The sequence below is a fragment of the Diplotaxodon limnothrissa genome, linkage group LG11 (assembly GCF_057381915.1).
Source record: "Diplotaxodon limnothrissa isolate DT_005_m linkage group LG11, D_limnothrissa_male_GT1.1, whole genome shotgun sequence".
Lineage (NCBI taxonomy): Eukaryota > Metazoa > Chordata > Actinopteri > Cichliformes > Cichlidae > Diplotaxodon > Diplotaxodon limnothrissa.
The window spans coordinates 26,066,459-26,084,856 of record NC_140606.1 but is presented as its reverse complement, the minus strand read 5'-3'; the positions used below and the strand labels follow the sequence as shown (position 1 = coordinate 26,084,856).

Below are 18,398 nucleotides of genomic sequence, written 5' to 3'. Positions count from 1 at the left end.
GATCATTTTTGTATTCGGAAAAGAAATACAGGTGAATGTATGGGGAAAAAACATATAACGGGCAGTTAATAAGTTCAGTTTTGTTTTGGATGGATGGATTTACAGTAAGTAATATGTGTCACCACTAAGCGGCAGTAGAGCATCACTACCCCTAATGAGGAAGTGAGACTGGAGCCATGATTTGTTTTCGTAATGAGCTGAGGGTTGTTTTTAATTATAGTTTAGTTTTTTTTAAAGAGCATATTGGCTGCAGTATTAATCAGAACAACTTTTATGAAGATTGCACTGCTGTGACTCTAGAACATGCTTCTCATACTGATGTTAAACACTGCAGTGTCAGGGATTAGGCCGATGGTTTGTGGCTGTCTAAAAATAAGTGCACTTCTCCTGTGTGGCTCTGTCAGGCTGTTGGTTTGAGGGCCTTGTTTTCAGTTGTCATGCACTATTATGCAGACACTGTCATGCAATATCGGAACAATACACCACTTCTTATAGAGTGTGTCTGTATGTTATAACAGTAGATATCATAGCCAGACCTCTGCCACAAAAATAACAAATAACTGAAGAATTATTTTGAAAAAATAAATTGTTTAAAAAAAAATAGGCGAATTGGTTAATTAATTCAATACTGAGAGCAACATCTGGAGCTACTGGTGTTAGTTTTTTAATGTGAGAAAGCTTGTTTGTCTGTAAAGCACTGTGATGATCCTCTAATTTATGGTTCTAACTACATTAGAAATGAGTACATCGGAAGGACAGCTCAGGTTAAGCGATTTGAAAATAAAGAGGGACAATGGTTTGGACATGTGCAGAGGAGGCGTAGTGGATATGTATTGGACAAAGGATACTGAAGATGGAGCTGCCGGGCAGGAAGAAAAAGAGGAAGGTGGATGTAGTGAAAGAAGGACATGCAGAGGGTTTGTGTGACAGAAGAAGATGCTATAGACTATAGAGACAGGGTGATATGGAGGCAGATGATCTGCTGTGGCAACCCCTAAAAGAAGCACCGGAAAGGAAAAGAAGATCATAGCCTGCTGTCACTTATAGGGAAAATATACTGATTATACAAGAGTTTTTAAAAATGCAGCTTTGTGTGTCTCTTAACTAATAGGGATTAAATAATTGAAAACATGCACACACACACAGATTGTCTGCAGATGATTTGCAAACATTTCTCTTTAATAGGAAACAATGTAGAAATAACAAGCTGTTCTGATTGTGTTATTTATTCTGGTACATTTGATTATAAGGTTGCGGTCTTTATTTTATAAGCAAAGTAATTTTTTAAAATGTGAATCAGCCCTGAAAATGATTTTATTATCGTATATAACAGAGTGTTTTCTTCATCATTTATTTTACTTTCTCTCTGATTCTTCTGCCTCTACTCTCTCTATTGTCTGCTTAATCCACTTCACATAATTCCCTACCTTGGTATAATAACCCTTGTTCACTATTGTAGTTGAAACCCCCGTGGGAAGCTTGCATTCATCTCCCCATGACACAACCCCAGTCAGATAGTAAGGCCCACTGCTAGAAGACAACATGGGCAAAACAAAAGGACCTCCACTGTCTCCCTGACAACTGTCCTTCCCGCTGTCTCCAGCACAGAACATGTTATTACTGAAACTCATAGGGATGTCATTCAGTCTCGGTGTATTCTCACACTCGCTGCGTGAGTAGGCTGAAACATGAGCATATTTTAAAAAAACTGATGGCTTGTCTTTCTCTGTCTTCCCCCAGCCTGACACTGTACCTTGTTCATTTTCCAGCACATCACTGTTTTCTTCTGGCAGACAAATGGGAAGCAGGTTTGGGCCTAATGTGATTCTGGAGGTGAATCTTATAAGAGCAATATCATTGTTAAAATCAGTGCGTGCACTTCCAGTGATCCCCTTTCTGTAGCCAGGATGAATTATGATCCTGTTAGTGATCAAGGTAGGTGCGCTTGGGGCATTTGTTGTCCTTCTATCTATCAGTCCACCAAAGACTCTCAAAGGGCTGTTCTCATGCCCATCCACAACATGAGCCGCTGTCACAGCCCACTGATCATTTATCAGGGATGCTCCTCCTCTGCTGGGCTCTTTTATGAATAGCTGCCATGGTATTTCTCCCAGTTTTGCATCCTGACCTCCCAAAATTCTTCCTGTACCTGCTATCAGTGTTTCAGGCTGCCCACACACTGAAACAAATAGAAGTCATCATTAAACCCAGAGCTCCAAACGAATAGTGACATTGAAAAACAGAAGGAATACATCCGTACCTGGAAGACATTTTGGAAACTCTGCATTTCCGTTAGTTGATATCCATTCGCCACTGGCACCGCAAATGAATGTGTCTGAAAAGAGTCAAGGAGAAATTTGCAAAAGGAATAACAGATCAGTGATACTAGAAAAGGTATGAGCAAAAACGTCCTGTAATCACCATCTCCTTCCAGCGTGTAGTACTTTGAGCTGCAGCTAAACTGGATCTGGTCTTTATATTGAGTTTGTGGGTCATCTGAACCCACCAACTGAAGAATACCATCTTCCGGTATATCAGGAAGTCCACAATTGACCACTATATATGAGAAAAAATGATACTGAGTGTGAAAAAAACAAGTAGACACAAACAGAAAAATCTGAAATTAATTGTAGTCAGACTCACATCCACAGGTGTAGCTGGGAGTCCATACGCCTGTGCTATGGCACATTGCATTGAACTCTGATTTCACATCATGGATGCCTTTATCCTTAATAAAATGAGAATGTAATTTAATTTAGAATTCAATTTATTTAATAAATTAAATATTTACATCAAATGTCAAGGATACACTTCAGATTTCTTTCTGCACTCACATCATTTACAACATAGCCCTCTTCACAAGTGACCTTCACTTCTTCACCACGATTATATTCTGCTTTCTTGGGAGTCACGGTGGAGTGTGAGGTCACCACTGCTGGACAGACCTTATCTGCAATTAAGATGTGAGAAGAAGAGTCACAGTCGTTTCCAACAAACATCCAAACAGATGCTCTTTACCAGCTGTGTCTGAGATGAGGAGGCTGCAGTACCTCTGGTCCTGAAGTTGAGGTGGAATCCTTTGTTGGTGCCAAAGTCGTCAGTGGTGAAACGGATCGTGAGCTTGTTTGCGTGAGTGAGAAATGGCGATTCGGGAGGCGTGTTGCCACAGAACGGTCCCAGAGTCCCAGAGGGAGTCTCAATCTGCAAACAAAACAACACAGGCACTGTCACCAAGTTCAAGTTTACAGACTTTCTTTAAGATGCAGACGTGCAGCACCTGTCAAGAATTTGAACACAACTGCTCGATGGATGTGCGAGACTATCCGTTTATAGCATTCTGACATGGACGTTTAAAAAAGGAAAACCCTTGTAAAAAAAAAGAAAAAGAAATCATTAGGCCCACAACAGTGTGTTGTCCTCCCAGCTACAGAGGAAGACCAGCCTTAGAAATCACATATTATAACCCACATCAATGCTTTCCAGACATAAGGTTGCACTTAAAAACTGGATTTATGGTTTGCATCTGCTTATGTGGTTACTGATACAAGTCTAAGGTGTGATAGTCTGTTAACCAGCATGACTACCACAGTATCCTGCAGTGGTTTGTGCTCAGTGGGATGATTATTCATTTCTGAAAAAGACCTAATGACCTAAAACACACCTCCAGGCTCTATGAGGGATCTTTGACCACAAACCTCCACAGCCTCCTGTCCTTATTGTAACTGAGACTACACAGCAGCAGCCAACAAGATCGTCAATTTTAGAAGGCGACAGACTTAAAAAAAAGTCACAAAATTTAAGTAACATGTTGCCAGAAAATGCATACAGGAGGCTTTCAGATAAAAATGATTGAAGTCAATTACAGAGAAATCCTGGAGGAAATTCTGACAGTGCATACAGCAGGGCGGTGACGTTGTTAGCACCATTTCCTCTGAATGTGCTTACAGCAGGTTGGTGACGTTGTTAGCACCATTTCCTCAAAGAAAGAGGGGCCTGGGCTTCAAGCCCCAGCAGGGCCCTTCTCTCTCTGGAGTTTGCACATTTTTCCCACCGCTTTGGGGGTTTTCTTCTGGAGCTCTGGTTTCTCTTGGTAGCAGCTGTACTCACCCTCCCTCCCCCTTTTGGTTAGCGCTTGTCTCAGGTATCTCACAAAAGAGATTCTGAATCTCGAATAGTTTCACTTCCTGGTTAAGGGCTAAAAAACTGCTGTTACTTGGTGAACGACATGGGCTCTGAATGTAAGAACTGAGGCCTGATATGACCTTAAAAATATCAGCCTTAAAGTTCCTGTGTAGATGAAAATGACAAAAGACGTGATGTCTAACACTGACAAAGAACTACCCTAACTTATATTTCTAGCACTTATCCATTTATTATTTTATTATTTGGGAGAAAATTTATCTCAAATGTCATTAGAGACTCTTTTTCTGTGGCTCTGAAACAAGAAACAACAACAGTACAACAACAAAATAATAATTAGGTTATATGTCAAATTGAAACTAAACAAGATGAGATCAATGTACACAGGAATGGTACACAAAGAAAAAACCCAAATGTGTAACACAGAGAAACCATAAAACGTCAAAAATAGGATGACTGTCTGTTGTCAAATCCATGGTTACAACACTTTTTTTCCTGAACTTCCTCTTTGTTTATTGATATGCAAAGTTAAAGTTTCTGGGGGGAACACACACACAGCTTCGAGAGGTATTTGCATATTCTGAGTCATCACTTACTCTCAGTGCATCTATGCATTGACCATTGGGGCCTTGTTCCACATCAAAAACGTCCGAGAATTCGAGCTCCACCTGAGACTGGGAGTCGACGAGCAGCGTGTACTGGCAGTTTGCATTCTCTGCATACGAGTTGGGCCAGGAAGGACTGGATATGATACCGTTGCTCTTTCCTGACAGGTCCTTATTGCAGTTCACTGTGAACATGAGAGATCATTGCCATTACCTTCATTTTAACAAAATCATAAGTTTTACACAATCAGTACCTTCCCAAAAATCTCCCCACAATACTTCTGCTTCCTCTATTTTCCCATTTTCACTTCTCTTTGTGTATTTTTGTCTCCTTCAGACGTGTTAAATCCTGATTCTGTTGAATGTTTGGAAGCAAATTTGATTATTTGTACCAGTGCAAGTGTGGTTGTCCACATCCAGGTGGTAGCCGTGGCGACAGGAGCAGTGGTACCCTCCGATGAAGTTGTGACAGAACTGGGTGCATTGGTTGATTTCGTTATCCTTGCATTCATCATAGTCTAACAGAGGGAATGAGCTAACGGTTAAACGCAGAAAAGCATTAAAAAAAAAAAAAACAATTCCTTGGAATGACTTGATAAATATATCAATCATGCTATCTATCGTAACATTTTAACAGAAGTCATAACTCAACAAGTGATCAAACAGCAAATGTTTGTTCATCTCGACAGAGTGACAACAAAAATCCTTGACATTTTGCATCTCTTGCATTAAAAAAAAATCAGAGAAAACCACAGTTTCGCATCAGTTCTCCTGGTTTGTATTCTAGGTAACATGTGTGGCAAAAGTCTTCAGTAGAGGAACAAGAGTCTACTGATACTAGACGAGGTTTAGGTGAGACATCAGTCACGTTAGTGTCGTCAGCACTTTTTTTTTTTGCAGTGCAAGAAGACAAACTCTTGCACACAAATGTTTTTTAATCTTATGTTTTCTTTATTAAACAAAAAGCTTTTTACACTGTGATTTATTCTCTAAAAATGACTTCCTTGAAATATGATTACAAAAGTATAAGTATATTTCCACAAGCTGAGCTCCTTCTGCAGATTTCTACTCTGATTCTCACCTTGGGTTGTATAAAAGCCTCTAAAGCCGGTGTGCCTCTTTATGTTTGAGTAGTCCGAGTGGAACGAAAGGGCGAGGCAGCCACCCGGGGGCGAGAAAAGCGCAGGATTTACAGTGGACTGAAGCTCCTCAAATTCCTTTGTGCCACACAAAACGGAAATTAAGTTTCCATTTGAAAAGATCTGAGGGGGAAAAAAGATGAGAGGCATAATGAGAAAATAGTATGTGGCAGGTATTAACATCATTTAAGATATCCTCTTACCTTCACTGCATCATTTTCACAGTCGATACTGTCCTCCAGGTCCAGGTGGATGAACCTTATGGAGAGGCTGTGACCTTTGGGGGCGCACCTGCTCCAATTTAGACTAGCATGAGGTAAGTACCCATTGGGATAACCTGGAGACTCCACCCATCCCAGCAGCATGCAGTACGTGGAGTGGAAGAGCGGGAGAAGCAGGAGACTGAAGAAAATGGTGCAAAGCAAAAATAAATATAAGGGTAAAGAATATTTTTTTTAAAAAGTAGCGTTAAACAGAAATTAAGTAGTTGGATGTCAGAGACAGACACTCTGTAATCACTCTTTGCACATCTATTGTGATAATTAAACAAATCCAAACCCACCTTGATCTTAACATCTTGTCCTGATCAAATCTCTTCTCAAATAAAGCATTTGAACATGTCTCCTTCCTCTTTTCATATTAATTTCTATTTCACCCTCTTCCTGCTGCCCCCTTCCTCTCTTGCTTATGTTTTGCACCCGTAAGCATTTATAAATCTATTTCTAGATAGTTTCTTTATGCGTCTACGGCAACAGGAGGGTGACTGTGGAGCAACAGGAAGACAAACCGAGCCAAAAGCTTTTCAGCAGCTTTGCACTTTTCAACTCAACACCGATCCTTTGTCAGCGGGACAAATATTGTATTGAAACAATGGTGACAGGATGAAAGGAAAGGGTGTAGTGGATGAAGGAAATATTCCTTTGTGCACTTCGAGTGCCAAAATCAGCATTTAGTCCTGTAGCTACAGTACGGAAACACATTTACAGTTAACATGAGAAGGCTAGTACAGGAAGGAAATGAGGAACGACACAGAGCTACAGAGAGGCGAAGGGGGAGAAACAGCAGATGAGGGTCACTGGGGCTTTCCACTGTGTAGGACTAGAAAAGACATGAGAAGTAGGTAAGACCGAGTGAGGAGGGGGAACAAATCAGAGACAGTACGTCAGAAATAGAGTGGAGGCAGATGAACCTGAGCAGCAACTGCTTGATCATCAGAAAAGCCAAGGCGATCGACAGAGTTCAGTTCTGGATTTTATCTTCTGAGCTACCATACCGATTTAGCCAATTTTCAGGTATAGAAACAGCTTGAAAAGACGCAGGCTTTTACAGTTTAGAGAGTTTACACGCAGGTGGAGGGCTGTTGACGAATAGGATACAAAATGTGCAAAGAAGATCAGTTCGAGTATGGTGGGAGATGCTGTCAACGCTGTAATGCAGGTCAGTGAATACGACAATGCTTCAGTTCCTCACGTTTCTCCTCGGTTAACAAACTTTCTTTACAGGCTGCACAGCATTCTTCAAAAGCCGTATTTTCATTAACCAACATCTAATATACAAGTCTGTTTGTTTCACCTTGTCAGGAGAGTACATGAAGACAGCATGCGATGGCACAAAAGAGACCGAGTGTGCCACATGTCAATATGGGTTCTACACAGACTCTCAAAATCATGTGGAAAAATGCCATCGCTGCAAGCAATGCCTTCTCAGTAAGTTACACAGGCATACACGCAGCATTAGTCTTAGAAGCTCAGTCAAAGAAACACAGAACCACAATTCAGTCTATTTCTAATAGAAATACAACGATATAGAACTAGAAAGACCGTATTTGAACTCTACTATGCAAAATACAAAAAAGCTAGGAGTGCTGCTTTCACAGCAAAAGAAAGAAAGAAATATACTGTTTGACAGCAGGAAACTGCGCAATAATGATGTTGCAGATTGTGAAAGCTGATGGCTTTTGATATCTATACTTATGGAGTAATAATACCTGCTTTGCTGTTGTTTGTCCAAGTCAGCACCACATGCTCACAGATCCACTTCTTTAACATCTTCTTTATTTCTCACAAGGGGTCGTTTGACTGTTGAGGTTTCTTTGTATTTTTGTGTTTTTGCAGCGTCCAAAAGTGTTTTGTGGCAACTGTTGTTGTCATTTGGCGCTATTAAAGTTCAAGGGAAAATTGAATTAAACTAAATTTCCATTTTGAACTTACTGTAAGTCCCACAGAGCTTAGCTCAGATTTATGTTAAGATAATTGTGTTAAGAGACGATTTTAAGACAATAAAGGAACTTACATTTTCAAGTTCAACACTTTCAAAATGTTTCATAGCGCAGAAACTGTGAGGTGGGTTTTCACTGTTCTTTATGTTCAAGCCACTTTGACACTTTGAACTGGAGATCAACGACCCCCATCTATACACACACACACACACACACACACACACACACACACACACACACACACACTTAAACGCAGAGAAAAAAACGTCTCTCCCTTGCTCTTTCAGGTATCAAACAGCAGACACTCAGTGGATGCAAAGCTGAAGCAAACACAGTGTGCAAGTGTGTGTCAGGTTTCTACTGCAACGATGATGAATGTGAACACTGCTTGCCTGTAACCCGCTGCCAAGTGGGTGAAGGGGTCAAGACTCCAGGTAACCTTTAACTATAAAATTCCTAATGAACGATAATTTTCTCCAGTGATATTTCACATTCTTAGCTAAAGTGCCACAAAGTCAGGTGAATAAATTTCACTCCTCATTATAGGCGACGGCACGAGTAACGTAATCTGTGCTCCATGTGGAAAGGGGACCTTCAGCAACGTAACAGATTATGTGTCACCCTGTAAACCTCACACCAGGCAAGACTGCATTACAACTATTATCATTGTTATTATTATTATGTTATTATTAAATTTGAAGAACTGTGTGTTTTATGTAGACTGTGAGTGAATTAGTCATCCATTGACACAGAGCAGAAATTAGTCTCTTGGTTTCGGTTGGTGCCCTCAGTCTACAAACTCGAAACGTACAACATCCCACATCCTACCTACTGTAAATATTTCATCCAGACTGTAAAAATTGTGCTGAAACAGTTTCCCATGCTTGTAGGAGGCCTTTTTCTTTACATCCCTTTAACACCGATTTTGTAGCAAAAGCTTGTCCAGTTTTTTTTTTAAAAAACAACAACTATAAATTGCGACTTTTATTATTTTATTATTATTCATATTTATTGTGTTCACCTGTTGTTGGTGGTATTTTTTTTTAGATGTGAGGACTACGGAGGAGTGCTGAAAATTCCAGGAGATAATGAAAGAGATGCAGTTTGTGGAAACTTCAAATCTGGTAAGTTTCTGGCTTTATCAGTGTTTGAGATCTTGTTAAAAAAAAGAGAGATGGAGTTGTCAGCGGATGCTCTTATGCCGAGTGATTCACTGAGTTCCTGTTGACATTATCTTCCTGTAACAGGACCTATAATTAAGAAAGGAAGTTGAAGATGTATTGATGCAAAATTACTAATATATACTATCACTCCCTCCAGTTAATACACGACACCACGGTTCTTCATTCACAGATGGATTTATTCTTCTGTCACACTTCTCCTCAGAAACACCATAAAATCCACCGTCAAACTGTTATTACATAAAAGTACAGAATGACCAATATAAATATTACAAATAAACATTTAAACCCAAGTTAACAAATACGCGATAAACAAACACAGTTAACGTACCTCGCTGGCTGCACGTAACCGTGAGGGAATGAGTCCGCTTCAGGAACAAAACTTAACAAAAATAATTCCCAATTTCTTCTTCTTTGCAGCTTTCTTTTACTTTAAACTGCTTATTTATTCCTTCTTCTGCCTTAGTTAACTTATTAACTTAGCTTCTTGCACATGCTTTTTACTTCCCTTTACGTCACTTAAAAAGGCCTGTGTGCAACACAGAATGAACCTTAGTTCCTACCCCAAAAGGAACAATAAATAAAGAAAATAAATAACATAAATGAACACAATAAATTAAACAAACTGACATAATTTACATTTATGGCAGTTAAATATACATTTTTCATGTAAAATTAAAGTAGTAGCTATAGTTTAGCCCACTGGACCTCAATATTGCTCTAGTTCACGCTCACTACATCTATAGCTTGCCTTAAAAACCAAACATCATATCTAGTCAGAGGCTGTGAGCGGCAAATAACACTAAATTAATGTGCCACTCAAACAGCCTCACAGTCAGCCAGCGTAAAATTCCAACAACTAAATGCGAGACAAAGAGTATTTGTGTGGTCCATTTAACTAATCTGAAATTTATATCCTCAAGCTTAAAAAAGAAAAGTCGGAAGGTGAGTGGTACACTCACAAACTTCTCCAGTCAGTTTGTTGAAGCAAGATGTTGTTCTTGAGCAAGATATTGAAGCGTCAGTTCGGTCTTTGTACCATGAGTTGGTGTAGTTCTCTGAAGAAACATGGGTTTAGGGCAGATACTTTCAAGGCACTGACAAGAAGAGAGTAGTATTTGTTAGGTAGCAGAGTGCTGTGGTGTATGGCCACATCAGTAACCCTGTAAGGCTGTATTTAGGTATTAATTTTTGACCTGTTAACACCCTGATGTTAAGAACGTATATTGCTTAACTAGCTCACCACCTTAGATTTTAATTTTAGAAGGTTAAGAGGTGCTTAACTTTCTTTCAGAAACATCTAAACCACAAACTGAGCCTAGCATTACTTCAGGAAGGCTACTAAGCTGAGCTCAGCCCACAGTCCCAGTAGATCAGCTGATAACGGCTGATCTTAATATCAGCACATGTCAGCTGACACTCTTCTGTGCTTCAAACTGACAAATCTTATGTAGGGTGTCCTATTTAGACTGCTTTAGCCTGTTTATAGCTGCAGTGTGAGCTATTTTGCAACCCCAGCTCCCTCTTTTCACACGACGTCTGACTCAATTCATGTGATGTTTGTCGTAATCGACGTTAGTTTTGTTCTGTGAGGGGGTCCTGCTGCTGCTCTTTTCACCGTAGGCTTTCCCCATCTGAGCATGGAAATGCAGAGAAGTCCCAAAGCAGAGCCACACCACCAAATATAAGTAATGGCATATGGAAATAGTCATTTTTCTTTTGGCTAAAGTTTTTTGGATTAAAAATCAGTTTGATGGTGGTGTCAGCAGAAAACTTTAAAAACCATCAAAGTTTTTAAAATACCTCGTGTGAACATCTACATTACCGCGAAAAATGATTTTGCATACGACCCCGCCGAGCCTTATTTTTCAGTGGCATTTCTTTTTAATGAAACCAAAGGAAGACATTCTTTTGCTTCAGTACTAAAAACAAATTCACCTATCAAAGTCACTTCTGGGAAAGCATGAAGCCACATGCATTGTTTAACAGGAAGTGTTTTTGTGAGGCGCATTGAATTTTGAGCAGCTAAAAAAAAAAGAGGGGGCAGAAGAAGCACACAGACAAAGAATACAGACATACTGAAATGTCTAAATATACTCCAGACAATGAATCAAGTCCAAATATCGCATGAGATGACTTCTTTTAACTACTGTGATATTTGCTGGGGTGATACTGAGAGGGGGGTGGGGATGTTGAAGATGGTGAAGATTTCCAGTGTTTATCACATTTTAAATATAGTCATGTTATGCAAGCTTTAAAGCCTACTTTCAGGTTTCATAAAATGCATATTTTGCCCCTTAAATACTTATTTCCATTAAATTGAGTCAAATCAGTAGTGAAACTCACACATAAGTCTAATGTTGAAGTCTAAATTTAACCTAAAAAGGTTTAAATTAGAGTCCGATTTACCTTTTTCATCTTCTTAGGTAGAAAAAACAGCATAAATTATTATTTAATCCAATATATTTTAAAGTATAATAGTGTATAACTCTATAATGCATTGCTGCATTACCATAAAGCTCCTACAGGCTGAGGAGGGCTTCCCAAGTGTTTCTTCTTCACTCCCCTCTTTTTACTCTCAGTGTTTATACACCACTTTGTGTTTAATGATTAGTTTTCATTCATCTCTGGCTCTCTTCCAAGTGTGTCTTTTGTCCTGTTTCTGCCTGCCGTGGCAGATGGCTGCCCTGAGCCAGGTTTCCTCCTGTTAAAAGGGAGTTTTTCCTTCCCGCTGTCACTAATTGCTTGCTCATGGATGGGGAAGTCATCTGATTGTTCTATTACCTTATTTGGCACTATGCATATAAAATTGAACTGAATTGAATGATGAAGCGGCTTAACCTGCTGTACAGTCAGTAAGTGAATGCTTGAAAATATATTGAACTGACGTCTTTTGCCTTGGCTCCCTCCCTTAAATAAAACTGATTTAAATTGAATACATATAATTTATATCTTTCAAAATATTATTTTAAACATGTATTCAACATATAATCAGCAATGTGATTAACAAATATGCGAGTCATATTTATACAGCACATTTAGACCTTATGATATTTTGTTGTAGATATCATTGCTTTATGAACACAGTACGTAAAGCTGTATGTTACAAATGATTGGACTGTTCTGGAGTGGATTGCGGCCATTTATTAAGAATTAATGCTGCTTAGACATGTTGGCACTTCACCAGAAAGAGTTTTCTTTAAGTGAGCTTCCACGGATCATGAGTCACCACCTGCAAATTCAAAAAGAAATGCATATAATCTTTCACTAACAATAATCAGTCTTTTTATTTCTTTGATAAAGTCAGAAAAAAATCAAGTTTCTCCTCGTCACAGTCATTTCACTCACTACCTTATTAATGAAGAAACATGAGTTGTAATCAGTAATCACTCCCTCCCACTTTAAGTTTCCCAGAAGTTATATTACGCTTGTGAAAATTTATTGTGCAATCAGGTGAATAACCCACTGTAGATGTACTCGGCATGGCCCTAAGAACATTTTCTTCTCGTTGTTTTCCAGATTGTTATTGGATGTTGCCAGCAGGTTTGTGGTCAGGGCTCGTGTTGACCGCAATCGTCATCGTGTTGATTTTCATCCTCTGGAGAAAGAAATGCAAAACGTACAATGCAGGTGTGTACGACACGTCACTCGGATGGGCGTGTTTGCCACTTTTTCTCACACTTGTTCTCATAATTGTCTTCCTGAAGAGGCGGCAAAATGATGTGCGTGTAAGCCCACCCACTGGCAGTAACTACTCATGCTTTAAGCCACAACAGTGAGAGGGTACTGGCTTTGAAGTCTTACAGTTGAAGGTCACTGCTTATCTCTCTCAAACATGGCCTCCCACTGTTTCCTTGCAGTGTATTAATAACAAAACCTCAGGGAAACCTAATATTACATTTGCAGACTGGATTTTTTGAATATTAAAATGTGATCTTTCATGTAAAGTAAGTTGAATTTCTCCTTTTCTTTTCGCTTGAAAAGGATATGATGTAGTTGAACTCTCTGACAGATTAAGAAAGCAGCAGCCGAGTCTGATGCTCGAGGAGCTTTAGCGAACATGACTGTCTCAATGAGGAAACCACATCCTGTACATATTCAGGCTGACACAGTTATTTGGTGTAATGTGACGCACTCTTCACGGGCAGACAGCTCATACTGAGAAACAATTCCTACGTATGTGACACAGTCACACAGCTTATTATTTTGGCTACCCTTCTATTTCACTGACATTTCTTTTATTTCCACAGAAACAATGTGCTAGTACTGGAAATCACTGATGAACTCACAGAATATAATTATTGTCTTAGAGAGCGTGTGTGCCGTTTTGCTAATATTACAGGAAGGGGTGTGTGTTACTTTTAAAAGCACCAGTTGTTACTCTTTGTACAGTCATGTGGGAAAAGTTTAAGAGTGATAAGGTTTAACAGTGATTCTGAGCCAATAAGATCCTTTGATTTCATGACATAATGCCTGTATTTTCCACATATCTGCACGTGGATATATCAAAAGCTTATTACTAGAGAAATTACCAAAATGCAAGTTTCCTTTTTTATAGCCTCATAATATCCTGCCATGCAAACAGTTTCAGTTTTATCTTCTGAGGTTTGGAGATACTTATCTTTAGGATTTTTACTGCCAGCTCAGTACAGTAGATGGTATAAATATACTGTATATGTTGGTTTGTGCAGCTCAAAGTTTTGTTTTCTAGTAATAATTTATTGCTATGTTTTTTTCAGTATGTGATATAAATTGGAAGTTTCTCTTTGCTCAGAAAGTTTTTTTCTTAATGCCACTTGTTTGAGTCTCGTTTTAGAAACACTTCAGAGTAATTATAGTTTTGAATTTATTTTAATTCTGTGGGTTTTTATTTAATCAGTCGTTTCCTGAGTCTCGTTACACACTGGTTATTTTTATTGGCGTGTATGTTGTTTAAAACTGTTTAGTTTTAGTATTAGTTTTCCTTTCTTTCGTTGTGAAATGGTCAGTATTAGTCAGGGGCTAGTTTACAGCAGTTATTGCAACATGCGCAATTATCTCACAGTCATGTAGAAACCCCGGTCTCAGTAAACAAGCGTAATTAACACGCCTTCTCGAGCTAGTTGTGTTGACAAACTGAACAAAGCTGACAAAGACTAAAAGTGGATTAAAAAAAAAAATCAGTAATGGTAAATGGCCTTTGTATATTTGTATAGCGCTTTACACACCCAGTCATCCACCCATTCACACACTGGTGGAGGCAGCTACAGTTGTAGCCACAGCTGCCCTGGGGCAGACTGACAGAAGCGAGGGTTAGGGTTATCGCGCCATCGGCCCTTCTGGCCAACACCAGTAGGCGGTAGGTAAAGTGTCTTGCCCAAGGACACAACGACCGAGACTGTCCGAGCCGCCTTGTAACCTTCCGATTACAAGGCGAACTCCCAACTCTTGAGCCACGATCGCCCTAGTAACCTGCTTATGGCTAATGTTCTGTTTAGTCTCGGGAACTCTAACAGCCTTGGTTTGCTTGTCTGTATCTCAGAGCTGTTCTCAGAGCTGTTCGGAGCTGACTCAGAACAAAGTTCACACAGATGGTCAAAAGACAGTGAAGGGACTCAATGTCGCGACTCTAATGACCAGTGGCTGGTGTTTTTTTTTTACATGGAGGTGCTTTGGTCAAACTCAACCCCTTGGATTTTGGGGGTTTTGGGGAGGCTTTAGTGCCATCTAAAGTCCAACTGGTGGAATTATTTGTATGTTTTGTGCATGTTTGTGAGCATAAAACTAAAATGCCTTTTTTTTCCCTTGTGATTTGTGATGTCAGCTCGATCCAGTATTTGTGGTACTCCAGTAGCAGTGGTTCCCATTCCAGATGTAATGCCTCGAGAGCAGCCTTCTTACTGCCAAGAAACCTGCATCATGCCCGACTGCAAGTTACCAATTTTTAACGAAGGTGAAGAATCACATCGACTCTTTTACATCATTTACACATAATGTTACCGACTTGTTCTCAAACAGCAGGATTTAAGTTTGAAACAAAGTCACTGCGTGCAACAAAAGTGCCCCAAGACTTTTGTGTTGGTGCAGCAGTCCACTTGTTTAGGCTCGAAAATCATTTTCTGTAAAACATTTTCACCCGTATTTAGTGCCATTATAAAACCTTGCTCACATGCTTGGCTTGTTGAAACATTATTGTTATTAATTTCACTATAATGATTGTTTTTCAACACTGTATCTACTCTAAGCACAGCCCCATAATGCCTAGAACAACTCAGTTATCTCTCCACACACACTTAGTGTTTGACATTGGAATTAGTGATTGCAGAAATACAAGAACAATGTATGTAAATAATAAATCTCCAATGATCTCAGCTTAATTCAACACCTAGGTGAGACTGTGGCAGCCTTGGTTGATAATCAAAACAGCATTTCCCCCTAAAATCGTCAAAACACGGCCTTAATTCATGTAGGACGAGCCTGCTTCATCTATGCTGGGGATGTGAAACTCTTTTTATATCGCAGGCCACGACTTTGATCTTATGTGGGCCAGATGGGTGAAACTACAATTTCTGTCAGTGTGAAAAGTTGAACTACACATTTAATCAATGAGATAACTTAAAATAGGACAAAGAACCACAATTTCAACAGTATGACTCATTTTTCCTACATGGTAAAGAAGTGCTGCTCTGGTGTCACCGTGAGTTTTTGAGCTTGGATCGTGAGAACGCGCATAAAATTACACAACTCTAGAAATCAATGATCTTGGTGTATTGTGAACAGTGTTGGTCAAGTTACTTCAAAAAAAGTAATCAGTAACGAATTACTGATTACTTCCCCAAAAAAGTAATCCCGTTACTACTTAGTTACTTAGTTACTTTTTTAAAACACGATTTACAACCTGAAGAGGTGATAAAGCGATAGATCTTTCAGCCCAATTCTACTTTTACTGCATAATCCATCATACAAAATGTAATCAAATGGAAAAGTCTCTTTTTTTTAACTTGTTTTATCAGTTTTAATCTTTTAACTTTATGCATCAAGCAAAAATTTAATTATATGCAACATTCTCTGAGTTGAATAAATTAGTTTAACATTTAAACCTATTTTCTACACATTCCAGCACATAAAATAAAATATTTTGTGTGTTTACACTCACTCTTTCAAATAGATGCAAGTAAAACACAGCAGAACATAAATAAAGTCAAAGACTCAGCGGTCCTGTGCTCTATTTTCACCTGTAAAGCAGGACTGCAGTAGGCGGAGGTTTACCCTGGTGCAGGTGTGCCCCGGTCAATTGAAGAATCCGCGAGTTTCTCTGAGTTTCCCATTACATCGTTGCGCACTCGGTGCTTGCTTGGAAGTTTAGGGGTTTTTTTCGCTGTAAAAAGAAGTTTTCTTCTCACGCACGATGGACGCTAATGTTTTTGTCACTTTTTATGGAATCAAACTCAAAGTAAGGTCAGTACTTCCACGCTTTAAACGCTGCACGCTCATACTCTCTCCCACAATCGATATGTGATCCATTGTTGATCTGCACACAGCTGTTGTCACTAACGCTGCACTCGCGTCCGTCATCTTCGTGAGACATTCTCGCAAAAAATCACGGTTTTAGTAACGCAGTGTTCCTACGGGAAAGTAACGGTAATCTAATTACCGTTTTTGCAATAGTAATCCCTTACTTTACTCGTTACTTGAAAAAAGTAATCAGATTACAGTAACGCGTTACAAGTAACAATCAGAGATGGGCATCTCTGATTGTGAATGGCGATGAGGGAGGGTTTTATGGGTAGAAATGGTCTAAAAGCTTCCAAAGCCATCCAGTGGGCCAGATTGGGGTCTTTCCTAGGTCAATTCTGGACCTGGGGCCTTATGTTTGACACTCTTGATCTATGTGACACAACACTAAAGCTGGATGCTATATGTTGGTCATTTCTGCAGTTTCTCAGGAACTCATTTACATTCATCTTACAAACATTGCAGCTCATAAAGTGCAAAACTGCATTTCCAGTGAGGAATGGTCATACTTAATGATTTTATCGTTCTCCTCAGATGATCCTTTGGTCATTTCCTGCACAGAGGACACCTTGAACACCAGCCACCCCATAACTCCACTGAAAGCTTCCGTTTCCTTTGTCGAATCCAGTAACACGAATGGAAACGCGAGTTACTGCAACAACTTCTTCAGGTCGCAATCCGAGCCACAGGAGGACGAGTACTGTGGGACATAATCCAGTGTAACGGCATACTTACCCAACCTCAGACCCTCACTGGATCGGAGGCAATGCAGTTCTTTTCAAGACCTTTAAACCCTTTTAATACCAAAAGAGAGAGACTGGGCTCTCTTTCAGGTCCCTTGAAGGTTGACTGATGCCACCTGCAGGACACTCATGAGAATTTCCTCTCAAATGAAGTGACATTTCTGTGCTGTCCTGACCACACAGCTGAAAAAACACTGGTGATGCACAGTGGTGTCCTGTTCTCAGGAATAATCTGACATGTTTTGTTTTTGTTTAGTTTTGTTACTACAACAATTCTCACGAAATGACCAAAAAAAATTAAGCGGTGATAGTAACAAACAGAGCCTAATATAGTTTACATTTTAAGTGAGCCAAAGTGACGCAGTGCGTGATATCATCCTTCATCATCCCACATCCTGCTGCTGCTATGAGTATTTTTGAGCAGCGGGAATAAATCCTACAAAAATAGCATCATTTCCACCCATTTCAAAAACATTTTTAGGTATCCCGATGACCAAAGGCTTTTTCTTTGCTTTTAAAAGATTTGCTTTCTTTATAGGAACAAATCGTTTTATTGCTGATAAGATAGTGAAATCAGAAAATACATGAATCTTTGTAGCTTTTCCTTGGATTTGTTGATAGTGGGAAATCTACTGCTATCCTGACCGTTTAATGGAATCTGTATATATTGAGTTGTTTAACTTATATTGTTCCCACTTAAGTCAGTAATTCAGATTTGAATGTATTGTATATGTAAATCATTATAATGCGCATGAACACACTGATTCAAGTTTTCCTTTCTGCCATGCAGCACACATCAGTAAATAGTCGGCTTCACATAGACTTTGAACCAGGGAACAGGAGGTTAAAGGCTAATGTCTGAGCTGACTCTGTCAGAC

General features: G+C 39.4%; 2 protein-coding genes across 2 annotated transcripts; one reads left to right on the top strand and one right to left on the bottom strand.

Moving 5' to 3' along the window:
• Positions 1-1,230: 1,230 nt before the first annotated feature.
• Positions 1,231-6,474, bottom strand: c1s.2 (complement component 1, s subcomponent .2). Its single transcript, XM_085366454.1, has 11 exons — positions 6,447-6,474; positions 6,088-6,286; positions 5,827-6,007; positions 5,138-5,263; positions 4,737-4,930; positions 3,051-3,201; positions 2,835-2,950; positions 2,644-2,728; positions 2,422-2,556; positions 2,261-2,335; positions 1,231-2,179 (listed from the first exon to the last, which is right to left on the bottom strand). The coding sequence occupies exons 1-11, from the start codon at positions 6,458-6,460 to the stop codon at positions 1,356-1,358; spliced, it is 2,100 nt and encodes a 699-aa protein (XP_085222580.1). The 5' UTR covers positions 6,461-6,474; the 3' UTR covers positions 1,231-1,355.
• A 461-nt stretch (positions 6,475-6,935) lies between these two features.
• On the top strand, positions 6,936-18,015 carry LOC146622880 (tumor necrosis factor receptor superfamily member 5). Its single transcript, XM_085366455.1, has 8 exons — positions 6,936-7,321; positions 7,465-7,590; positions 8,390-8,536; positions 8,649-8,742; positions 9,150-9,226; positions 12,803-12,913; positions 15,087-15,215; positions 17,312-18,015. Exons 1-8 carry the CDS (start codon positions 7,264-7,266, stop codon positions 17,488-17,490), a joined length of 921 nt encoding a protein of 306 aa, XP_085222581.1. The 5' UTR covers positions 6,936-7,263; the 3' UTR covers positions 17,491-18,015.
• Positions 18,016-18,398: the final 383 nt, after the last annotated feature.

Excerpts from the sequence above, each read along its gene's own strand:
- c1s.2 (XM_085366454.1), bottom strand. Across the intron at positions 4,931-5,137 it reads GGACAACCACACTTGCACTG|TGAACTGCAATAAGGACCTG; the intron begins GTACAAATAATC and ends TCATGTTCACAG. Across the intron at positions 2,951-3,050 it reads CCTCAACTTCAGGACCAGAG|ATAAGGTCTGTCCAGCAGTG; the intron begins GTACTGCAGCCT and ends TCTTAATTGCAG.
- LOC146622880 (XM_085366455.1), top strand. The coding sequence starts at position 7,264 with ATGTGCAAAGAAGATCAGTTCGAGTATGGTGGGAGATGCTGTCAACGC. Across the intron at positions 7,322-7,464 it reads CTGTCAACGCTGTAATGCAG|GAGAGTACATGAAGACAGCA; the intron begins GTCAGTGAATAC and ends TCACCTTGTCAG. Across the intron at positions 9,227-12,802 it reads TTGTGGAAACTTCAAATCTG|ATTGTTATTGGATGTTGCCA; the intron begins GTAAGTTTCTGG and ends GTTGTTTTCCAG.